The sequence below is a fragment of the Bombina bombina genome, chromosome 1 (genome assembly GCF_027579735.1).
Source record: "Bombina bombina isolate aBomBom1 chromosome 1, aBomBom1.pri, whole genome shotgun sequence".
Lineage (NCBI taxonomy): Eukaryota > Metazoa > Chordata > Amphibia > Anura > Bombinatoridae > Bombina > Bombina bombina.
The window spans coordinates 551,981,654-552,006,435 of record NC_069499.1 but is presented as its reverse complement, the minus strand read 5'-3'; the positions used below and the strand labels follow the sequence as shown (position 1 = coordinate 552,006,435).

The window sequence follows — 24,782 nt, the reverse complement described above, 5'->3', positions numbered from 1 at the left end:
ATTGGTTATATAGCTGCAATGTACAGTAAGTTGCCAAGTGTCCAGTTACATACTCTGTGTGCTGCATTGACGACACCAGAGAGTGGGTGACTGTGGCATCCAGTCTGGATGCATATGAAGCAGAGTGTTTTATGTTTAATATATTGTCTGGAGTCCCAGCTGCTGCACAAACTGACAATGATCACCATTGATCAGATTACATACAAGCAGAAATCTCTTTCAGTGCAATGGGACATTCAAACCCCATTCAAAACTCCCAGCTAATTCAAAGTAGTTCTTCCTGCATCTGATTAGCAGTAATATTTCAGTGTGGAATCTGCAGCCTACACTCAGCTGAATGCCCTGTGCGAGTAACGGTATCAGATTACACTCACCGGCAGTTGCTTTCTGGATTCATACTCTATATTTGTAAGGGGCATTAAATCTAATTATTCTGAAGGCATTGGACTTAACAAGCATTTGCATTGCTAGGTTGCTGTTAAACAGGGGTGCACCCTTGTTGAAAACCAGTGTTTCAGATCACCATCCTTTTGATTCTGGTTTGCCCCCCCCCATATCAGAATTTTTTTTGCACACCCCAATGCCTACATTTTAAGTTGTAAATAGATTTTTAGGGGCCCAATAGCCCCTGGTGCCCATTTCTGCATGAGCCTTCAGGTTCGCCAGAAACAGCAGTTATGACCGCTGCTCCTTAACTGGTCCGCCTGCTCTGAGGCTGCAGAAATCAATCCGCCCAATCTCATACATTCTGGCTGATTGACAACCCCTGCTAGCGGCCACGAATCTGCAGGGTGCGGCATTGCACAAGCAGTTCACAAGAACTGCTTGTGCAATGATAAATGCCAACAGCGTATGCACTGAGCGAATCATGTGATAAATCAGCCCCTTAGACTGCTGGTCAGTCTATCCTTTTTTATCTCTATTACCCAGGTTAGTGAACAACTGGAATGACGGCTTCTGTGGGAGAAACAGGCTGTTTTAGGCAAGCTGTGTTTAGTTAAAGTCCCTGTTCAAGCTTAATTTGCATTTTAATCAATCTATGCTTACAAAGTATTGCACCTATCCCATCAGCATCTAGACTGTGTCAATCTAGTTTGCAATCTGCTCTCAGTTCTCAACTAATCCAGCTGTGTCTAAACCAATTGCTTAATCCAACTCTCTCTCCCTTCAGTTCTGAGAGACTGTAAAAATTATATTCTTTCACTCAGCAGCACTGCCCCACTGCACCATGCATGATAAAAAAAAACAGTATTAGTCATAATAAGGATTATTTCTCATGCTACGTTCTGTGTTAAAACTTTTATTGCACTAAATATTGTTTGAAGGCCACAGCGAGCAGTGATTAGGGAAAGCCTTTGGTTCTTATCAGCTAGCCAGGAAACAAGTATGTGTTTTTTTCCCCTAAAAGCAAAGGAAAAGAACAGCTTTAATATCTGCTAATATTTTAACTGTTTGATTCATTATGATTAATTTGTGCATGGCATCATGAAAAATGTCAAATCCCTTACACCCATTGTGATAGATAGATAATAAATAGACAGACAGACAGATTGATTGATTTATGGTACAGATTACAACTATGGCGCAGCCCCGCAAATTTTAAGTCTAGGGTGCTTGAAACCCTTGGACTGACTCTTATTGTGGGACAGCCCCCCTTTAAATAGAATACATGTAGATGGGCAAAATCCATGATATTCTCAAGAATGCTGAGCAAGCAATTTTTTGAGAATCTAGTCTGCTGTCTTTTTTTGTCAGCCCTGAATTCCTCACAAAAGCTCCAATAGAGTAAAAACTAGTGCTTCCAGTATTATGCTTATATGCCACAAATAAACTAGTTCTATTTAACCCCTTAATGACTGTGACATACCATGTACGTCTCTTGTCATCATGGGTTTTCTTATTTTTAATAGCGCAGGGTATGCCGCTGGTCCTTAAATGGTTAAAGTGTTCATTTTTACCATCATTGTGAAAACGTCACAATCAAAATTTCAGGATTAATAAGATTTTTCAGAATTAAGAATTAAGCCTGATGAAACATCCACTGGTTGGATGAGAAACGCGTTGCTAGTTTTTATCTATTTTAATTAAGTTTTGATTATACTTACCACTTGCTCCCAGACCTCTATTTCACATTGGCTCCTATCAGGACTTTGGGAGTTCCTGTCTTACCAGATATCAGTCTACTGGGTGACTGTTTGATCCCAGTTTGCCTCTAGTGCACCAAAGGAGGTGCTTTTTTAAATGTGAGTATCTTCATTACCACATACTACTGCTATCACTTGTTCATACAATACTAGGTCATATTGGCGCTATATTTGTTTAATCCTTCTACAGGACATTGATCAGCCATTGGAGATCAGTCTGCTGTGTGACTGTATATGATCCCAGGCCGCTTCCTCTACACCACTAGGGGTGGCTTACCAAATGTGAGTGTGTCATTACACTGATTTTTGTTTTTATTTGTCAAACAATATTGGGCCACGTGGCGCTTCTGTACTTTTATGTTGTCTACAGATATTAGACTCAGGATCTGGACCTTGATCCTTACACAGACAGCTGCCTTGACCTGAATCATCTATTACATCTGTGATACCATCACTTATCATATCATTTGGGACTTTTCTACCATTTATTTTTTATTTTCTATCACCTTGACTAAATCCATATACTATTACTATATATATTGTAAACTTATTGCAATATTTAGCAATTATCTGTTTGTATATTGATTCTAACCTGTTCTCTGTCAATTTCTATTAGAAACATTGTATTACACTGGTTTATATATCACCTATATAAATTTAAATGTGATTAATATATCCACTGATACATTATTATAGGACATTTTCCATATTACTGTATCATTAGTTTATATCACCCATGCATCTGTGATTAATATTTCTCTGATGACACATTATTATTGGACTAGTCCTAAAGCCCGTTCACACGGGCCATTTTTTGCAGGGTACAGCGGTCCCACCCCTTGCGCTCTCTCCCTGCCCCTCTCTTTTGCTCTCTCTCCCCCCTCTCTTTTGCGCTTTCTCTCCCCCTCTCTTTTGAGATCTCTCTCTCTCCCCCTTTCTTTTGCGCTCTCTCTCCCACCTCTTTTGCGCTCTCTCTCCCCCCTCTTTTGCACTCTCTCTCCCCTCTCTTTTGAGCTCTCTCTCCCCTCTCTTTTGCGCTCTCTCTCCCCCTCTCCTTTGCGCTCTCTCTATCCCCCCCTCTTTTGCGCTCTCTCTATCCCCCATCTTTTGCGCGCTCTCTCTCCCCCCCTCTTTTGCGCGCTCTCTCTATCCCCCTCTTTTGCACGCTCTCTCTCCCCCACTCTTTTGCGCTCTCTCTCTCCCCCACTCTTTTGCGCTCTCTCTCCCCCTCTCTTTTGTGCTCTCTCTCACCCCTCTCTTTTGCGCTCTCTCTCCCTCCTCTCTTTTGCGCTCTCTCTCTCCCATGTCTCTCTCTCCCCTCTCTCTCTCTCCCCCTCTATCTCCCCTCTATCTCTCTCTCTCTCCCCTCTATCTCTCTCCCCCCCTCTCTCTCTCTCTCCCCCCTCTCTCTCTCTCCCCCCTCTCTCTCTCCCCCTCTCTCTCCCCTCTCTCTCTCCCCTCTCTCTTTATCTCCCCCCTCTCTCTCTCCCCCCCTCCCCTCTCTCTCTCTCCCTCCCCTCTCTCTCTCCCTCCATCCCCTCTCTCTCTCTCCCTACCCTCTCTCTCTCCCTCCCCTCTCTCTCTCCCTCCCTCCCCTCTCTCTCTCCCCTCTCTCTCTCTCTCTCTCTCTCTCTCTCTCTCCCCTCTCTCTCCCTCCTCTCTCTCACTCCCCCTCCCTTCTCTATCACTCCCCCTCCCCTCTCTCTCTCACTCCCCCTCCCCTCTCTCACTCCCCCTCCCCTCTCTCTGTCCCTCCCCTCTCTCTCTCCCCCACCCCCTCTCTGTCTCCCACTCCCCTCTCTCTCACTCCCCCTCCCCTCTCTCACTCCCCCTCCCCCCTCTCTCTCCCTCCCCCTCTCTCTCTCCCTCCCCTCTCTCTCTCCCCCTCCCCCCCTCTCTCTCTCTCTCCTCCCCTCTCTCTCTCTCTCCTCCCCCCCTCTCTCTCTCCCCCCTCTCTTTTGATCTCTCTGTCCCCTTTCTTTTGCTCTCCCTCCCCCTCTCTTTTGCTGTCTCTCCCCCTCTCTTTTGCTCCCTCTCTTGTGCTCTCTTTATCTCCCCTCTTGATCTCTCTCTCCCCTCTTGATCTCTCTCTCACCTTTCTTATCTTTTCCCTTCCACCTCTCTCCCCACTTTTGAGCTCTCTCTCCCCTCTCTTTTGCGCTCTCTCTCCCCCTCTCCTTTGCGCTCTCTCTATCCCCCCCTCTTTTGCGCTCTCTCTATCCCCCATCTTTTGCGCGCTCTCTCTCCCCCCCTCTTTTGCGCGCTCTCTCTATCCCCCTCTTTTGCACGCTCTCTCTCCCCCACTCTTTTGCGCTCTCTCTCTCCCCCACTCTTTTGCGCTCTCTCTCCCCCTCTCTTTTGTGCTCTCTCTCACCCCTCTCTTTTGCGCTCTCTCTCCCTCCTCTCTTTTGCGCTCTCTCTCTCCCATGTCTCTCTCTCCCCTCTCTCTCTCTCCCCCTCTATCTCCCCTCTATCTCTCTCTATCTCCCCTCTATCTCTCTCTCTCTCCCCTCTATCTCTCTCTCCCCTCTCTCTCTCTCCCCCCCCCTCTCTCTCTCTCCCCCCTCTCTCTCTCTCCCCCCCTCTCTCTCTCCCCCTCTCTCTCCCCTCTCTCTCTCCCCTCTCTCTCTCCCCTCTCTCTTTATCTCCCCCCTCTCTCTCTCCCCCCTCCCCTCTCTCTCTCTCCCTCCCCTCTCTCTCTCCCTCCATCCCCTCTCTCTCTCTCCCTACCCTCTCTCTCTCCCTCCCCTCTCTCTCTCCCTCCCTCCCCTCTCTCTCTCCCCTCTCTCTCTCTCTCCCCTCTCTCTCCCTCCTATCTCTCACTCCCCCTCCCTTCTCTCTCACTCCCCCTCCCCTCTCTCTCTCACTCCCCCTCCCCTCTCTCACTCCCCCTCCCCTCTCTCTGTCCCTCCCCTCTCTCTCTCCCCCACCCCCTCTCTGTCTCCCACTCCCCTCTCTCTCACTCCCCCTCCCCTCTCTCACTCCCCCTCCCCCCTCTCTCTCCCTACCCCTCTCTCTCTCCCTCCCCTCTCTCTCTCCTCCTCCCCCCTCTCTCTCTCTCTCTCCTCCCCTCTCTCTCTCCTCCCCCTCTCTTTCTCTTCCCCCCCTCTCTTTTGATCTCTCTGTCCCCTTTCTTTTGCTCTCCCTCCCCCTCTCTTTTGCTGTCTCTCCCCCTCTCTTTTGCTCCCTCTCTTGTGCTCTCTTTATCTCCCCTCTTGATCTCTCTCTCCCCTCTTGATCTCTCTCTCACCTCTTGATCTCTCTCTCACCTTTCTTATCTTTTCCCTTCCACCTCTCTCCCCACTTTTGAGCTCTCAGACTCTCAGACTGCACAGCCTTTCACGGCCCGCCTGGCCCCGCCCCTTCGTGCTCGGCCACGCCCCCTCACGCTCGGTCCTACCCCCTTCACGCTCGGCCACGCCTCCGGCCACGCTCAGTCACGCCCACTTCTGCTCGCACTGCAGAGAGCAGAGACTTAGGGACTCTCAAAGGCCAGGTGTGTTTGTCCTTGTGCTGTGCTGTCTACTGCGCATGACAGCTTCGTACAAACACACCTTTTATTATATAGGATATTATCTATAAAATTGTGATACTTTATATTCACTTATTGTGGTATATACCATCCATTTGAGATTGAGATTATTTCTAGGAGATATCAGTACATCATTTAAAGGTATCTCAACTACTGCTATAGTTGCTGTATAGCATAGTCTGGTTTACCAAGGGCGCCCCCTATCTCTCTCCCTTAGTTACCTTCTCATTTGTTAACAAGCAATAATCTGTGAAACATACCAACAAAACCACTGTGAGGTTCATTTTGCATAACATTTATGTAAATGAATTAAAAAGTACAAAAACAGCATTAGTGATTTAAATGATTTGAAACCCCTGCAAAAAAAAGCAATGCAAGGCACTTCACACAATATTTTTGATGGATTGGAATGACGGTCAATGTTACAGTTTTCCTCAGAAAGGCAGAAACTAAAATACGGAAGGGGTGAGTAGTGAGGTAGAATGTTATACCTTGAGAGATAATGTGTTATGCTTCTTTCCAGTCTCGTGTTTGGATAATGTGGTGTCATGGTTGACAAGCCAATATCTATTATTATAATTTTGCTTATCATCCTTGTAAAAATCCTTGTAAAATACCAGCAGATTGTGTGATGCTTAAAGTGATTGTAATCTTAAAAACAGGGGCATTTTCATTCATTAAACTTTTTACAAAGACGCTTATTTTTTAAAATGTCTTTGTGTTATGGTAAACATAACGCTGATCCTCCGCACAAATCTGCTGCTTTCTTTAGCATATCTATGACGATCTGGCTTCCTCCAATCATTGCGTGCCCCACAAGCTGGACGCCAAAGGGGGGCACACAATGATTGGAAGAAGCCAGATTCGTCATTGATCTGCTAAAGAAAGCAGCAGATTCGTGCAGAGGATTGGCGTTATGTTTTCCATAACGCAAAGGTATTTTAAAAAATATGCGTCTTTGTAAAGTTTAATTAATGAAAGTGCCTCTGTGTTTAAGATTATTTTTAGATACAGGGTACTTACTCATTAAACTTTACAATCACTTTAATAATAAAATATTGCATGTTACAGTACTTTACAATATAGATACAAAGTATATGATGTAACAGAACAGAAAAAAAAACCAAGTACTATTTGGTTATGGAGAAGGCAGAGGTGAGCTTAGTGGAGGGACCATTTAAGAGGAGCTATTACAAAGCCTATCATAAATAAGCTAAGTAATGTTACTCCTGCTTTAAGTTCACATGGAGCACTGGTATTTATGCTACTGGGCCTGAGCATTAAAGGAACGCTAAAGTCAAAATTAAACTTCCATGATTCAGATGTAGCACACAAGTTTAAACAATTCTAATTCACCTCCATTATCTAAATGGGCACAATCTTTTTAGTTGCACACTTTCTGGGACACCAGCTCCTATTGAGCATGTGCCCGATTCACAGACAACACATATATGCATTCTGTGCTTTTGTATTGTCTTTTTATTGAGCATTTGTTGATAATGCTATTCTACTGTATATTTTAAGAGGCTTTAGAAGCTACATGACATCTTTAATAACAATCGGCTAGATTACGAGTTTTGCGTTATGAGCAAAAAAGCAGCGTTAAGGCTCATAACGCTGCTTTTTCACTACCGCTGCTATTACGAGTCTTGTAGGTACAGCTGTCCCGCACACTTTTTTGGCCGTATCGCAAATTAACTTACGCAATTTTCGTAAAGTCTTTTTCTTCTGTTATGTGTGATCAGTCCACGGGTCATCATTACTTCTGGGATATAACTCCTCCCCAACAGGAAATGCAAGAGGATTCACCCAGCAGAGCTGCATATAGCTCCTCCCCCCTACGTCACTCCCAGTCATTCTCTTGCACCCAACGACTAGATAGGATGTGTGAGAGGACTATGGTGATTATACTTAGTTTTTATGACTTCAATCAAAAGTTTGTTATTTTACAATAGCACCGGAGCGTGTTATTATTTCTCTGGCAGAGTTTGAGGAAGAATCTACCAGAGTTTTTTACTATGATTTTAACCGGAGTAGTTAAGATCATATTGCTGTTCTCGGCCATCTGAGGGAGGTAAAGGCTTCAGATCAGGGGACAGCGGGCAGATGAATCTGCATCGAGGTATGTAGCAGTTTTTATTTTCTGAATGGAATTGATGAGAAAATCCTGCCATACCGTTATAATGACATGTATGTATACACTTCAGTATTCTGGGGATGGTATTTCACCGGAACTACTCTGTTAAAAGTACACTAAAAACCTTTTAATAGGTATTTATCATGTTAAACGTTTTTGCTGGAATGTAGAATCGTTTGCATTTCTGAGGTACTGAGTGAATAATTATTTGGGCATTATTTTTCCACTTGGCAGTTGCTTGTTTTAATTGTGACAGTTTCGTTTCTCTTCACTGCTGTGTGTGAGGGGGAGGGGCCGTTTTTGGCGCTCTCTGCTACGCATCACAAATTTCCAGTCAGTTACTCTTTTATTTCCTGCATGATCCGGTTCATCTCTGACAGAACTCAGGGGTCTTCAAACTTCTTTGAAGGGAGGTAGATTCTCTCAGCAGAGCTGTGAGACTTTTATATTGACTGTGAATAAAAAACGTTGCAAATTTAATTATTGTTAATTTACTAATGGGAACAAACCTTTACTAAAAGTTGTGTTGTTTTAAAGATTGATGCTATAACTGTTTTTCAGTTCATTATTTCAACTGTCATTTAATCGTTTAGTGCTTCTCTGAGGCACAGTACGTTTTTTGTTAAATAAGATTTTAACCAAGTTGCAAGTTTATTGCTAGTGTGTTAAACATGTCTGACTCAGAGGAAGAGTTCTCACCCCCTCCAATATTTAGAAAGATGTTTCCAATAGACGCCACCACACGGGACTTATGGCAAACGGTCCCTAAGGTGGAGGGAGCAGTTTCTACTTTAGCTAAGCGTACCACTATCCCGGTGGAGGATAGCTGTGCTTTTTCAGATCCAATGGATAAAAAATTAGAGGGTTACCTTAAGAAAATGTTTGTTCAACAAGGTTTTATATTGCAACCCCTTGCATGTATCGCGCCGATTACGGCTGCGGCAGCATTTTGGATTGAGTCTCTGGAAGAGAACCTTAGTTCAACTACGCTGGACGACATTACGGACAGGCTTAGAGTCCTTAAACTAGCTAATTCATTCATTTCGGAGGCCGTAGTACATTTAACCAAACTTACGGCTAAGAACTCAGGATTCGCCATCCAGGCACGTAGGGCGCTGTGGCTAAAATCCTGGTCAGCTGATGTAACTTCTAAGTCCAAATTACTTAATATACCTTTCAAGGGGCAAACTTTATTTGGGCCCGGGTTGAAAGAAATTATCGCTGACATTACAGGAGGTAAGGGCCACGCCCTGCCTCAAGACAAAGCCAAAGCTAAGGCTAGACAGTCTAATTTTCGTCCCTTTCGGAATTTCAAAACAGGAGCAGCATCAACTTCCACTGCACCAGAACAGGAAGGAGCTGTTGCTCGTTACAGACAAGGCTGGAAACCTAACCAGTCCTGGAACAAGGGCAAGCAGGCCAGGAAACCTGCTGCTGCCCCAAAGACAGCATGAACCGAGAGCCCCCGATCCGGGACCGGATCTAGTGGGGGGCAGACTTTCTCTCTTCGCCCAGGCTTGGGCAAGAGATGTTCAGGATCCCTGGGCGCTAGAGATCATATCTCAGGGATAACTTCTAGACTTCAAATTCTCTCCCCCAAGAGGGAGATTTCATCTGTCAAGGTTGTCAACAAACCAGATAAAGAAAGAAGCGTTTCTACGCTGTGTACAAGATCTGTTATTAATGGGAGTGATCCATCCGGTTCCGCGGTCGGAACAAGGACAAGGGTTTTACTCAAACCTGTTTGTGGTTCCCAAAAAAGAGGGAACTTTCAGGCCAATCTTAGATTTAAAGATTCTAAACAAATTCCTAAGAGTTCCATCGTTCAAAATGGAAACTATTCGGACAATCTTACCCATGATCCAAAAGGGTCAGTACATGACCACAGTGGATTTAAAGGATGCTTACCTTCACATACCGATTCACAAAGATCATTACCAGTATCTAAGGTTTGCCTTCTTAGACAGGCACTACCAGTTTGTAGCTCTTCCATTCGGATTGGCTACGGCTCCAAGAATCTTCACAAAGGTTCTGGGTGCCCTTCTGGCGGTACTAAGACCGCGAGGAATTTCGGTAGCTCCGTACCTAGACGACATTCTAATACAAGCTTCAAGCTTTCAAACTGCCAAGTCTCATACAGAGTTAGTTCTGGCATTTCTAAGGTCGCATGGATGGAAAGTGAACGAAAAGAAGAGTTCTCTTTCTCCTCTCACAAGAGTTCCTTTCTTGGGGACTCTTATAGATTCTGTAGAAATGAAGATTTACCTGACAGAAGACAGGTTAACAAAACTTCAAAATGCTTGCCGTGTCCTTCATTCCATTCAACACCCGTCAGTAGCTCAATGCATGGAGGTGATCGGCTTAATGGTAGCGGCAATGGACATAGTACCTTTTGCACGCCTACATCTCAGACCGCTGCAATTGTGCATGCTAAGTCAGTGGAATGGGGATTACTCAGATTTGTCCCCTACTCTGAATCTGAATCAAGAGACCAGAAATTCTCTTCTATGGTGGCTTTATCGGCCACACCTGTCCAGGGGGATGCCATTCAGCAGGCCAGACTGGACGGTTGTAACAACAGACGCCAGCCTACTAGGTTGGGGCGCTGTCTGGAATTCTCTGAAGGCTCAGGGACTATGGAATCAGGAGGAGAGTCTCCTTCCAATAAACATTCTGGAATTGAGAGCAGTTCTCAATGCCCTTCTGGCTTGGCCCCAGTTAACAACTCGGGGGTTCATCAGGTTTCAGTCGGACAACATCACGACTGTAGCTTACATCAACCATCAGGGAGGGACAAGAAGCTCCCTAGCAATGATGGAAGTATCAAAGATAATTCGCTGGGCAGAGTCTCACTCTTGCCACCTGTCAGCAATCCACATCCCGGGAGTGGAGAACTGGGAGGCGGATTTCTTGAGTCGTCAGACTTTTCATCCGGGGGAGTGGGAACTTCATCCGGAGGTCTTTGCCCAAATACTTCGACGTTGGGGCAAACCAGAGATAGATCTCATGGCGTCTCGCCAGAACGCCAAACTTCCTCACTACGGGTCCAGATCCAGGGATCCGGGAGCGGTTCTGATAGATGCTTTGACAGCACCTTGGAACTTCGGGATGGCCTATGTGTTTCCACCCTTCCCGCTGCTTCCTCGATTGATTGCCAAAATCAAACAGGAGAGAGCATCAGTGATTCTAATAGCACCTGCATGGCCACGCAGGACTTGGTATGCAGATCTAGTGGACATGTCATCCTGTCCGCCTTGGTCTCTACCTCTAAGACAGGACCTTCTGATACAGGGTCCATTCAAACATCAAAATCTAACTTCTCTGAAGCTGACTGCTTGGAAATTGAACGATTGATCTTATCAAAACGTGGTTTTTCTGAGTCGGTTATTGATACCCTGATACAGGCTAGGAAGCCTGTTACCAGAAGGATTTACCATAAGATATGGCGTAAATACCTATACTGGTGCGAATCCAAAGGTTTCTCCTGGAGTAAAGTTAGGATTCCTAGGATATTGTCCTTTCTACAAGAAGGTTTAGATAAGGGTTTATCGGCTAGCTCATTAAAGGGACAGATCTCAGCTCTGTCTATCTTGTTACACAGGCGTCTGTCAGAAAATCCAGACGTCCAGGCTTTTTGTCAGGCTTTGGCTAGGATCAAGCCTGTGTTTAAAGCTGTTGCTCCGCCATGGAGTTTAAACTTAGTTCTCAACGTTTTACAGGGTGTTCCGTTTGAACCCCTTCATTCCATTGATATAAAATTGTTATCTTGGAAAGTTCTGTTTTTAATGGCTATTTCCTCGGCTCGAAGAGTCTCTGAGTTATCAGCCTTACATTGTGATTCTCCTTATCTGATTTTTCATTCAGACAAGGTAGTTCTGCGTACTAAACCTGGGTTCTTACCTAAGGTAGTCACTAACAGGAATATCAATCAAGAGATTGTTGTTCCATCCCTGTGTCCAAACCCTTCTTCAAAGAAGGAACGTCTTCTACACAATCTGGATGTAGTTCGTGCCCTCAAGTTCTACTTGCAGGCAACTAAAGATTTTCGTCAAACTTCTTCCCTGTTTGTCGTTTATTCTGGACAGAGGAGAGGTCAAAAAGCTTCTGCTACCTCTCTCTCTTTTTGGCTTCGTAGCATAATACGTTTAGCCTATGAGACTGCTGGACAGCAGCCTCCTGAAAGAATTACAGCTCATTCCACTAGAGCTGTGGCTTCCACTTGGGCCTTTAAGAATGAGGCCTCTGTTGAACAGATTTGCAAGGCTGCAACTTGGTCTTCGCTTCATACCTTTTCCAAATTTTACAAATTTGACACTTTTGCTTCTTCGGAGGCTATTTTTGGGAGAAAGGTTCTTCAGGCAGTGGTTCCTTCTGTATAATGAGCCTGCCTATCCCTCCCGTCATCCGTGTACTTTTGCTTTGGTATTGGTATCCCAGAAGTAATGATGACCCGTGGACTGATCACACATAACAGAAGAAAACATAATTTATGCTTACCTGATAAATTCCTTTCTTCTGTTGTGTGATCAGTCCACAGCCCGCCCTGTTTTTAAGGCAGGTAAATATCTTTTAAATTATACTCCAGTCACCACTTCACCCTTGGTTTCTCCTTTCTCGTTGATTCTTGGTCGAATGACTGGGAGTGACGTAGGGGGGAGGAGCTATATGCAGCTCTGCTGGGTGAATCCTCTTGCATTTCCTGTTGGGGAGGAGTTATATCCCAGAAGTAATGATGACCCGTGGACTGATCACACAACAGAAGAAAGGAATTTATCAGGTAAGCATAAATTATGTTTTTCAATGGGACTTCCATAGCGCCGGTATTACAAACTTTTTTTTTTTTAAGGCCAAAAAGTGAGCGGTACATCATATCCCGCAAGATTCGTAATGCATTCTAAAGTCAGTAGTTATGAGTTTTACACTACAAAGCTGTAGCTTAAAACTCATAACTAAAGTGCTAAAAAGTACACTAACACCCATAAACTACCTATTAACCCCTAAACCGAGGCCCTCCTGCATCGTAAACACTAAAATAAAATTATTAACCCCTAATCTGCTGCTCCGGACATCGCCGCCACTATAATAAACATATTAACCCCTAAACCGCCGCACTCCCGCATCGCAAACACTAGTTAAATATTTTTAACCCCTAATCTTCTGCCCCAAACATCGCCGCCACCTACCTACATTTATTAACCCCTAATCTGTCGCCCCCAACATCGCCGCCACTATACTAAATTTATTAACCCCTAAACCTAAGTCTAACCCTAACACCCCTAACTTAAATATAATTAAAATAAATCTAAATAAAAATTGCTATCATTACCAAAATAATTCCTATTTAAAACTAAATACTTACCTGTAAAATAAACCCTAAGCTAGCTACAATATAACTAATAGTTACATTGTATCTATCTTAGGGTTTATTTTTATTTTACAGGCAAGTTTGTATTTATTTTAACTAGGTAGAATAGTTACTAAATAGTTATTAACTATTTACTAATTACCTAGATAAAATAAATACAAATTTACCTGTAAAATAAAACCTAACCTTAGTTACACTAACACCTAACCTTACAGTACAATTAAAGAAATTACCTAAATTAAATACAATTAACAAAATTAAATACAAATACCTAAATTACAAAAAACAAACACTAAATTACACAAAATAAAAAACAAATTACAAGATATTTAAACTAATTACACCTAATCTAATAGCCCTATCAAAATAAAAAGGCCCCCAAAATAAAATAAAAAACCCTAGCCTAAACTAAACTACAAATAGCCCTTAAAAGGGCCTTTTGCGGGGCATTGCCCCAAAGAAATCAGCTCTTTTACCTGTAAAAAAAAATACAAACAACCCCCCAACAATAAAACCCACCACCAACACAACCAACCCCCCAAATAAAACCCTAACTAAAAAATCCTAAGCTCCCCATTGCCCTGGAAAGGGCATTTGGATGGGCATTGCCCTTAAAAGGGCATTTAGCTCTATTGCTGCCCAAACCTTAATCTAAAACTAAAATCCACCCAATAAACCCTTAAAAAAACCTAACACTAACCCCCGAAGATCCACTTACAGTTTTGAAGAGCCGACATCCATCCTCAACGAAGCCGTGAGAAGTCTTCATCCAAGCCGGGAGAAGTGGTCCTCCAGACGGGCAGAAGTCTTCATCCAGACGGCATCTTCTATCTTTATCCATCCGGCGCGGAGCATCCTCTTCTTCCGACGACTCCCGATGAATGAAGGTTCCTTTAAGTGACGTCATTCAAGATGGTGTCCCTTAGATTCCGATTGGCTGATAGAATTCTATCAGTCAATCGGAATTAAGGTTGAAAAAATCCTATTGGCTGATCCAATCAGCCAATAGGATTGAGCTTGCATTCTATTGGCTGTTCCAATCAAAAACTGTAAGTGGATCTTCGGGATTAGCGTTAGGTTTTTTTAAGGGTTTATTGGGTGGGTTTTAGATTGCCCTTTCAAGGGCAATGCCCATCCAAATGCCCTTTTCAGGGCAATTGGGAGCTTAGTTTTTTTTAGTTAGGGTTTTATTTGGGGGGTTGGTTGTGTGGGTTGTGGGTTTTACTGATGGGGGGTTGTTTGTATTTTTTTACAGGTAAAAGAGCTGATTTCTTTAGGGCAGTGCTTTCCAAACTGTGTGTCGGGACACACTAGTGTGTCGGCAGCAGTGTGTAGGTGTGTCCCTGCTTCAGCACTAATTTTTTTAAATTTAAATTTTTTAAACATTTTTTTTTTGGTTTCTGACTTTCCGTCTGCCTGCTACGCATATCACATGGTTGACACGTGATTGATACCTAGGGGGTCACAGATCATCTTAACCTATTGGCGCAGATCAGTGGGAACTGAAACTATTGCCATTGGTGGCTTTGGCGGCACATTGGCTCCTGACTGCATGTGTAGTCTCCTTAATTGGCTCGTGACTGCAAGTGTAGTCAGTGAGTGGGACAGCAGTGTGTTTGCAGCATGGGCAGTAGTCAATCGGACTCACCAAGCTCTGAGGGCGGCAGCTTAAACGCTGAGCTGAAGTCAGAAGTCAGTGGGGGGTTTTTTGCAACTAGCTCCCAGTAGTGCATTGCTGCTCCTGCTCTTGATATAGGGATAGGAAGGGGAAGCTTAAAAATGTTTAATGATGAAATGCGAGTGTCTTTATCTAATATTCCACCAAATATTCAGAAATTGTGTCCATCCTATCAATCTTATACATCCTATTAAAATAGTAAGTAGCTTTTGGTGATATTAAACTTTTGTTTAATTCTTGCACATACTTACTTACTGTTACTTGTAAATACATTTTGTTATTATATAATTTATGTATGTGTCCGTATCTCTTAAAACAAGTTAGTTTAACCTCCTGTTTGCCAGTACAACTGAATTACTGTGTCACAAAATGATGTAGGTCTAAAAAGTGTGTCACCAACATGAAAAGTTTGGAAAGCTCTGCTTTAGGGCAATGCCCCGCAAAAGGCCCTTTTAAATATCTTGTAATTTGTTTTTTATTTTGTGTAATTTAGTGTTTGTTTTTTGTAATTTAGGTATTTGTATTTAATTTTGTTAATTGTATTTAATTTAGGTAATTTCTTTAATTGTACTGTAAGGTTAGGTGTTAGTGTAACTAAGGTTAGGTTTTATTTTACAGGTAAATTTGTATTTATTTTAGCTAGGTAGTTAGTAAATAGTTAATAACTATTTAGTAACTATTCTACCTAGTTAAAATAAATACAAACTTGCCTGTAAAATAAAAATAAACCCTAAGCTAGCTACAATGTAACTGTTATATTGCAGCTAGCTTAGGGTTTATTTTATAGGTAAGTATTTAGTTTTAAATAGGAATTATTTAGTTAATGATAGGAATTTTTATTTAGATTTATTTTAATTATATTTTTATGTTAGGGGGTGTTAGGGTTAGGTTTAGACTTAGGTTTAGGGGTTAATAACTTTAGTATAGTGGCGGCGACGTTGGGGCAGCAGATTAGGGGTTAATAAATGTAGGTAGGTGGCGGCAATGTTAGGGGCGGCAGATTAGGGGTTAATAATATTTAAATAGTGTTTGAGATGCGGGAGTGTGGCAGTTTAGGGGTTAATATGTTTATTATAGTGGCGGCGATGTCCGGAGCGGCAGATTAGGGGTTAATAAGTATAATGTAGGTGTCGGTGATGTCGGGGGCGGCAGATTAGGGGTGTTTAGACTCAGGGTTTATGTTAGGGTGTTAGGTGTAAACATAAATTTAATTTCCCCATAGGAATCAATGGGGCTGCATTACAGAGCTTTACGCTGCTTTTTTGCAGGTGTTAGGCTTTTTTTCAGCCGGCTCTCCCCATTGATGTCTATGGGGAAATCGTGCATGAGCACGTACAACCAGCTCACCGCTGACTTAAGCAGCGCTGGTATTTGAGTGTGGTATGGAGCTCAATTTTGCTCTACGCTCACTTCTTGCCTGATAACGCCGGGTTTATAAAAGCCTGTAATACCAGCGCTGTAGGTAAGTGAGCTGTGACAATAACGTGCAAGTTAGTACCGCACCCCTCATAACGCAAAACTCGTAATCTAGCCAAATAGTATTTATTAAAGGGACAGTCAAGTTAAAAAAAAAACTTTCATGATTTAGATAGGGAATGTCATTTTAAACACGTTTCCAATTTGCTTTTATCACCAATTTCTCCAACATTGGTGTGTCCTGTCCACGGCGTCATCCTTACTTGTGGGATATTCTCTTCCCCAACAGGAAATGGCAAAGAGTCCCAGCAAAGCTGGTCACATGATCCCTCCTAGGCTCCGCCCACCCCAGTCATTCTCTTTGCCGTTGCACAGGCAACATCTCCACGGAGATGGTTAAGAGTTTTTTGTAGTTTTATTCTTCTATCAAGTGTTTGTTATTTTAAAATAGTGCTGGTATGTACTATTTACTCTGAAACAGAAAAGGATGAAGATTTCTGTTTGTAAGAGGAAGATGATTTTTAGCAGACAGTAACTAAAATCGATTGCTGTTTCCACACAGGACTGTTGAGATGAAGTAACTTCAGTTGGGGGAAACAGTTAGCAGTCTTTTCTGCTTAAGGTATGACTAGCCATATTTCTAACAAGACCATGTAATGCTGGAAGGCTGTCATTTCCCTTCATGGGGACCGGTAAGCCATTTTCTTAGTTAAACATAAAAGAATAAAGGGCTTCAAAAAGGGCTTAAAAACTGGTAGACATTTTTCTGGGCTAAAACAATTGCTTTACTAGGCATATTATGCAGATTCTAACTAATTATTGGTATTATAATCTTGGGGAACGTTTAGAAAAACGGCAGGCACTGTGTTGGACACCTTTTTCAGATGGAGGCCTTTCTAGTTATAGACAGAGCCTCATTCTGGGACTGTATAGGGGTTAAATGTAAAAACGGCTCCGGTTCCGTTAATTTAAGGGTTAAAGCTCTGAAATTTGGTGTGCAATACTTTTAATGCTTTAAGACACTGTGGTGAAATTTTGGTGAATTTTGAACAATTCCTTCATACTTTTTCACATATTCAGTAATAAAGTGTTTTCAGTTTGAAATTTAAAGTGACAGTAACGGTTTTATTTTAAAACGTTTTTTGTGCTTTGTTGACAAGTTTAAGCCTGTTTAACATGTCTGTACCATCAGATAAGCTATGTTCTATATGTATGAAAGCCAATGTGTCTCCCCATTTAAATTTATGTGATAATTGTGCCATAGTGTCCAAACAAAGTAAGGACAGTAATGCAACAGATAATGATATTGCCCAAGATGATTCCTCAAATGAGGGGAGTAAACATGATACTACATCATCCCCTACTGTGTCTACACCAGTTATGCCCACACAGGAGGCCCCTAGTACATCTAGTGCGCCAATACTTATTACCATGCAACAATTAACGGCTGTAATGGATAACTCCATAGCAAATCTTTTATCCAAAATGCCTACTTATCAGAGAAAGCGCGATTGCTCTGTTTTAAACACTGAAGAGCAAGAGGACGCTGATGATAACTGTTCTGACATACCCTCACACCAATCTCAAGGGGCCATGAGGGAGGTTTTGTCTGATGGAGAAATTTCAGATTCAGGAAAAATTTCTCATCAAGCTGAACCTGATGTTGTGACATTTAAATTTAAATTAGAACATCTCCGCGCACTGCTTAAGGAGGTGTTATCTACTCTGGATGATTGTGACAATTTGGTCATTCCAGAGAAATTATGTAAGATGGACAAGTTCCTAGAGGTTCCGGTGCCCCCCGACACTTTTCCTATACCCAAGCGGGTGGCGGACATAGTAAATAAAGAGTGGGAAAGGCCCGGCATACCTTTTGTCCCCCCCCCCTATATTTAAGAAATTATTTCCTATAGTCGACCCCAGAAAGGACTTATGGCAGACAGTCCCCAAGGTCGAGGGGGCGGTTTCTACTCTAAACAAACGCACTACTATTCCTATCGAAGATAGTTGTGCTTTCAAAGATCCTATGGATAAGAAATTAGAGGGTTTGCTTAAAAAGATTTTTGTACAGCAAGGTTACCTTCTACAACCAATTTCATGCATTGTTCCTGTCACTACGGCAGCGTGTTTCTGGTTCGAGGAACTAGAAAAATCGCTCAGTAAAGAATCTTCGTATGAGGAGGTTATGGACAGAGTTCAAGCACTTAAATTGGCTAACTCTTTTGTTTTAGATGCCGCTTTGCAATTAGCTAGATTAGCGGCGAAAAATTCAGGGTTTGCTGTCGTGGCGCGCAGAGTGCTTTGGCTAAAGTCTTGGTCAGCGGATGTGTCTTCCAAGACAAAATTGCTTAACATTCCTTTCAAAGGTAAAACATTATTTGGACCTGATTTGAAAGAGATTATTTCAGACATCACTGGGGGAAAGGTACACGCCCTCCTACAGGATAGGTCTTTTAAGGCTAATAATAAGCCTAATTTTCGTCCCTTTCGCAGAAACGGACCAGTCTCTAATTCTGTATCCTCTAAGCAAGAGGGTAATACTTCACAACCCAAACCAGCCTGGAAACCAATGCAAGGCTGGAACAAGGGTAAGCAGGCCAAGAAGCCTACCACTGCTACCAAAACAGCATGAAGGGATAGCCCCCGATCCGGGACCGTATCTAGTGGGGGTCAGACTTTCTCTCTTTGCTCAGGCTTGGGCAAGAGATGTTCAGGATCCTTGGGCGCTAGAAATAGTTTCTCAAGGTTATCTCCTGGAATTCAAGGAACTACCCCCAAGGGGAAGGTTCCACAGGTCTCAATTATCTTCAAACCAAATAAAGAGACAGGCATTCTTACATTGTGTAGAAGACCTGTTAAAGATGGGAGTGATACATCCAGTTCCAATAAGAAAACAAGGAATGGGATTTTATTCCAATCTGTTCATAGTTCCCAAAAAAGAGGGAACATTCAGACCAATTTTGGATCTAAAGATCCTAAACAAATTTCTCAGGGTACCATCGTTCAAAATGGAAACTATTCGAACGATCCTACCTACTATCCAGGAAAATCAATTTATGACTACCGTGGATTTAAAGGATGCGTACCTACATATTCCTATCCACAAGGAACATCATCAGTTCCTAAGGTTCGCTTTTCTGGACAAGCATTACCAGTTTGTGGCACTTCCATTTGGATTAGCCACTGCTCCAAGGATTTTCACAAAGGTACTAGGGTCCCTTCTAGCGGTTCTAAGACCAAGGGGCATTGCAGTAGTACCTTACTTGGACGACATCCTGATTCAAGCGTCGTCCCTGTCAAAAGCAAAGGCTCATACGGACATCGTCCTAGCCTTTCTCAGATCTCACGGATGGAAGGTGAACAAAGAAAAAAGTTCTCTGTCCCCGTCAACAAGAGTTCCCTTCTTGGGAACAATAATAGATTCCTTAGAAATGAGGATTTTTCTGACAGAGGTCAGAAAATCAAAACTTCTAAGCTCTTGTCAAGTACATCATTCTGTTCCTCGTCCTTCCATAGCGCAGTGCATGGAAGTAATAGGATTGATGGTTGCAACAATGGACATAGTTCCTTTTGCACGAATTCATCTAAGACCATTACAACTGTGCATGCTCAGACAGTGGAATGGGGATTATACAGACTTGTCTCCGACGATTCAAGTAGATCAAAAGACCAGAGATTCACTCCGTTGGTGGCTGACCCTGGACAATCTGTCACAGGGAATGAGCTTCCGCAGACCAGAGTGGGTCATTGTCACGACCGACGCCAGCCTAGTGGGCTGGGGCGCGGTCTGGGAATCCCTGAAAGCTCAGGGTCTATGGTCTCGGGAAGAGTCTCTTCTCCCGATAAACATTCTGGAACTGAGAGCGATATTCAATGCTCTCAGAGCTTGGCCTCAACTAGCAAAGGCCAAATTCATAAGGTTTCAGTCAGACAACATGACGACCGTTGCATATATCAATCATCAGGGGGGAACAAGGACTTCCCTGGCGATGAAAGAAGTGACCAAGATAATTCAATGGGCGGAGGATCACTCCTGCCACTTGTCTGCGATCCACATCCCAGGAGTGGAAAATTGGGAAGCGGATTTTCTGAGTCGTCAGACATTCCATCCGGGGGAGTGGGAACTCCATCCGGAAATCTTTGCCCAAATAACTCAATTATGGGGCATTCCAGACATGGATCTGATGGCGTCTCGTCAGAACTTCAAGGTTCCTTGCTACGGGTCCAGATCCAGGGATCCCAAGGCGACCCTAGTAGATGCACTAGTAGCACCTTGGACCTTCAACCTAGCTTATGTATTCCCACCGTTTCCTCTCATCCCCAGGCTGGTAGCCAGGATCAATCAGGAGAGGGCCTCGGTGATCTTGATAGCTCCTGCGTGGCCACGCAGGAGTTGGTATGCAGACCTGGTGAATATGTCATCGGCTCCACCATGGAAGCTACCTTTGAGACAGGACCTTCTTGTTCAGGGTCCATTCGAACATCCGAATCTGGTTTCCCTCCAACTGACGGCTTGGAGATTGAACGCTTGATTTTATCAAAGCGTGGGTTTTCAGATTCTGTAATAGATACTCTGTTTCAGGCTAGAAAGCCTGTAACTAGAAAAATTTACCATAAAATATGGAAAAAATATATCTGTTGGTGTGAATCTAAAGGATTCCCATGGAACAAGATAAAAATTCCTAAGATTCTATCCTTTCTACAAGAAGGTTTGGAGAAAGGATTATCTGCAAGTTCTCTGAAGGGACAGATCTCTGCTTTATCTGTTTTACTTCACAAAAGACTGGCAGCTGTGCCAGATGTTCAAGCATTTGTTCAGGCTCTGGTTAGGATCAAGCCTGTTTACAGACCTTTGACTCCTCCCTGGAGTCTAAATCTAGTTCTTTCAGTTCTTCAAGGGGTTCCGTTTGAACCCTTACATTCCGTACATATTAAGTTATTATCTTGGAAAGTTTTGTTTTTGGTTGCAATTTCTTCTGCTAGAAGAGTTTCAGAGTTATCTGCTCTGCAGTGTTCTCCGCCCTATCTGGTGTTCCATGCAGATAAGGTGGTTTTGCGTACTAAGCCTGGTTTTCTTCCGAAAGTTGTTTCCAACAAAAATATTAACCAGGAGATAGTTGTACCTTCTTTGTGTCCGAATCCAGTTTCAAAGAAGGAACGTTTGTTACACAATTTGGACGTAGTCCGTGCTCTAAAATTCTATTTAGAGGCTACTAAAGATTTCAGACAAACATCTTCCTTGTTTGTTGTTTATTCTGGTAAAAGGAGAGGTCAAAAAGCGACTTCTACCTCTCTTTCCTTTTGGCTTAAAAGCATTATCCGATTGGCTTATGAGACTGCCGGACGGCAGCCTCCTGAAAGAATCACAGCTCACTCCACTAGGGCTGTGGCTTCCACATGGGCCTTCAAGAACGAGGCTTCTGTTGACCAGATATGTAAGGCAGCGACTTGGTCTTCACTGCACACTTTTGCCAAATTTTACAAATTTGATACTTTTGCTTCTTCGGAGGCTATTTTTGGGAGAAAGGTTTTGCAAGCCGTGGTGCCTTCCATTTAGGTGACCTGATTTGCTCCCTCCCTTCATCCGTGTCCTAAAGCTTTGGTATTGGTTCCCACAAGTAAGGATGACGCCGTGGACCGGACACACCAATGTTGGAGAAAACAGAAATTATGCTTACCTGATAAATTACTTTCTCCAACGGTGTGTCCGGTCCACGGCCCGCCCTGGTTTTTTTAATCAGGTCTGATGAATTATTTTCTCTAACTACAGTCACCACGGTATCATATGGTTTCTCCTATATATATTTCCTCCTGTCCGTCGGTCGAATGACTGGGGTGGGCGGAGCCTAGGAGGGATCATGTGACCAGCTTTGCTGGGACTCTTTGCCATTTCCTGTTGGGGAAGAGAATATCCCACAAGTAAGGATGACGCCGTGGACCGGACACACCGTTGGAGAAAGTAATTTATCAGGTAAGCATAAATTCTGTTTTTGCTTTGTTCTCTTGGTATTGAAAGCTAAACCTTGGAGGTTCATATGCTAATTTCTTAGACCTTGAAGACTTCCTCTAATCTGAATGCATTTTGACTACTAGAGGGCATTAGTTCATGTGTTTCATATAAATAACCATGAGCTCATGCACGTGAAGTTACCCTGGAATGAGCACTGATTGGCTAAAATGCAAGTCTGTCAAAAGAACTGAAATAAGGGGGCAGTTTGCAGAAGCATAGATACAAGATAATCACGGTGTTGGTTATACAAAACTGGGGAATGGTTAATAAAGGGATTATCTTTCTCTTTAAACAACAAAAGTTCTGGTGTTGACTTATCCCTTTAAGAGGTGAGCAGCTGCATCATTATAATACAGCCCATAGGAAAAAAGCAAAGTATATGAAAAAGGACACATTTGATACTTATCATACAGACATTGTAGTTATTATCTATTACAGATTTATATCTCCTTACTCTGTGTATGTGTTGGTTAATACAAAATCAACCCCAATCATTTAGAAAAGTTGAATGAATGATTATTATTTTTTTTACAGAATTAACCATTTTAATATATGGGGATTTTTGTAGATAAATCATTTGATACGCTTTTCTAAAGGATTATGATCAATCCCTATATTAAATCTGTGTAATGAAACATTATTTGTTTTCTAGAGGTTACGAAACTAACATGGACTGGGAGAAAGGTGAGGGTCACCCTTTCCAGTATTGTGTATTTGGAGCTGCTTGTGCAGAAGTGGAAGTGGACTGTTTAACTGGGGCACATAAGGTAAACAGGGAATTCTTTTGCATTCTATAATGCACCTCATTTCCTGCAACCAATCAGTAACACTTTACAATTGTGCTTATTATAAAAATGGGACACAGTAATCTTTGTAAACTAAATTCTGCTTTTCCCTTCTTTTTATTAGAACATTAGAGCAGACATTGTCATGGATATTGGCTGCAGTCTTAACCCAGCATTAGACGTGGGTCAGGTAAGTGAATTTTAAAATGTAACTTGAATTACAAGTTAGGAAAACGTATTTATTTTATGTAAAGGACAATTGATACAAGACAAAAGATACAATACTTATATGGGTTAGATTCTAAACTAGCCACTAAAATGTAATATCAATGAAAAAATATAGTGTCTCCGTGTTTTTTTAGAATTTACTTCAGAGGCTGTATCACACTATTCAGTGATACTTTGTAATGTTGCAAATAACTACATAATAGCAGCACATGTGACTGGCCAGTTGAGTAAAAGGTTTTGTCCCTGTTGTGTAGTATTTCCCTACCTTGTTACGTTGTCCTACTTACGCAACACGTATGGCCAAGTCTACATCTAGATAGAGAACTTTCATATCCGCCATATTTGTTTCAAAAGGAGGCTGATGTTTAAATAGTGATCAGATTCTGTATACTTTTCCTACCACTTTATATTTTGCTGTTTTGAGTGCAGATCTCTCTCAAACATAAATAATTAAAACATAAACACCAAATATTTGTATGGTATTAGCTTGTGATGATAGTGTTCATTTTATAAATGTATTTTTCAGGCTATGTAACAAAAATAATGGAAACACATCTGTACCCTGAAAAAAATAGTTATAAAATTAATGCTATCATCACAAGCTAATAACATACATAATAATGTGTTTATGTTTTAATATTTTATGTTTGAGCGAGATGTGCACTTCAAACAGTCAAATATCACCATCCAATCAATATTTTGACATCAGCCTCCGTTTCAAACTAAAATGGCGGATATGAAAGTGCTCTATCTGGCAGAACGCGTTATGTAGGTAGGATAACATAACACAGTAGGCAAATATAACAGAACTCCCCCAGCTGCTAACATTGCAAGGCATTTCTTGCTATAAAAATAGCATATCAGCCAAGTTTAAACATTATTTAAACAAATTTGTTTGTTGCAGTTGTTTTTCATTAGCTAATCCAGGCTTGAGTCTGCAGCCAAGAAGGAAAGTCACTGTCATTAAGTTAGTATAAATATCAGTTTTGCAGTTTTTATCTGTAAATGCCAATGTAGAAGCCCAAATTGTGTCTTTTTTCAGTTGTGAGAATTAGAAAAGTCACAATTTTCAGAACTAAATTACATGAAAGGGGGACAAAATAAATGAGAATATACTCTAAAACTTTTATATTAAAACCTAAAAGTGTTTACTGTCCCTTTAATTTTAACTGCAACCTCTTAATTGCAGTAAGTTATGCTAGCCCCCCCCCCCCAGAAAAAAGTTAATTTATGCTTACCTGATAAATTAATTTCTTCTATGGTACGACAAGTCCACGGATTCATCCTTTACTTGTGGGATATTATCCTCCTGCTAACAGGAAGTGGCAAAGAGCACCACAGCAGAGCTGTCTATATAGCTCCTCCCTTAGCTCCACCCCCCAGTCATTCGACCGAAGGTACAAGAAGAAAAAGGAGAAACTAAAAGGTGCAGAGGTGACTGAAGTTTAAAATCACAAAATATAATCTGTCTTAAAAGGACAGGGCGG

General features: G+C 42.3%; 1 protein-coding gene across 1 annotated transcript in view; it reads left to right on the top strand.

The window, feature by feature from the left end:
- Positions 1 to 24,782, top strand: part of LOC128659728 (aldehyde oxidase 1-like) — a 561,780-nt gene that overhangs the window by 456,453 nt on the left and 80,545 nt on the right. Inside the window, 2 exon segments of the mRNA XM_053713310.1 lie at positions 22,935 to 23,049; positions 23,192 to 23,257. Of these exon segments, the coding sequence (XP_053569285.1) occupies positions 22,935 to 23,049; positions 23,192 to 23,257 (181 nt within the window).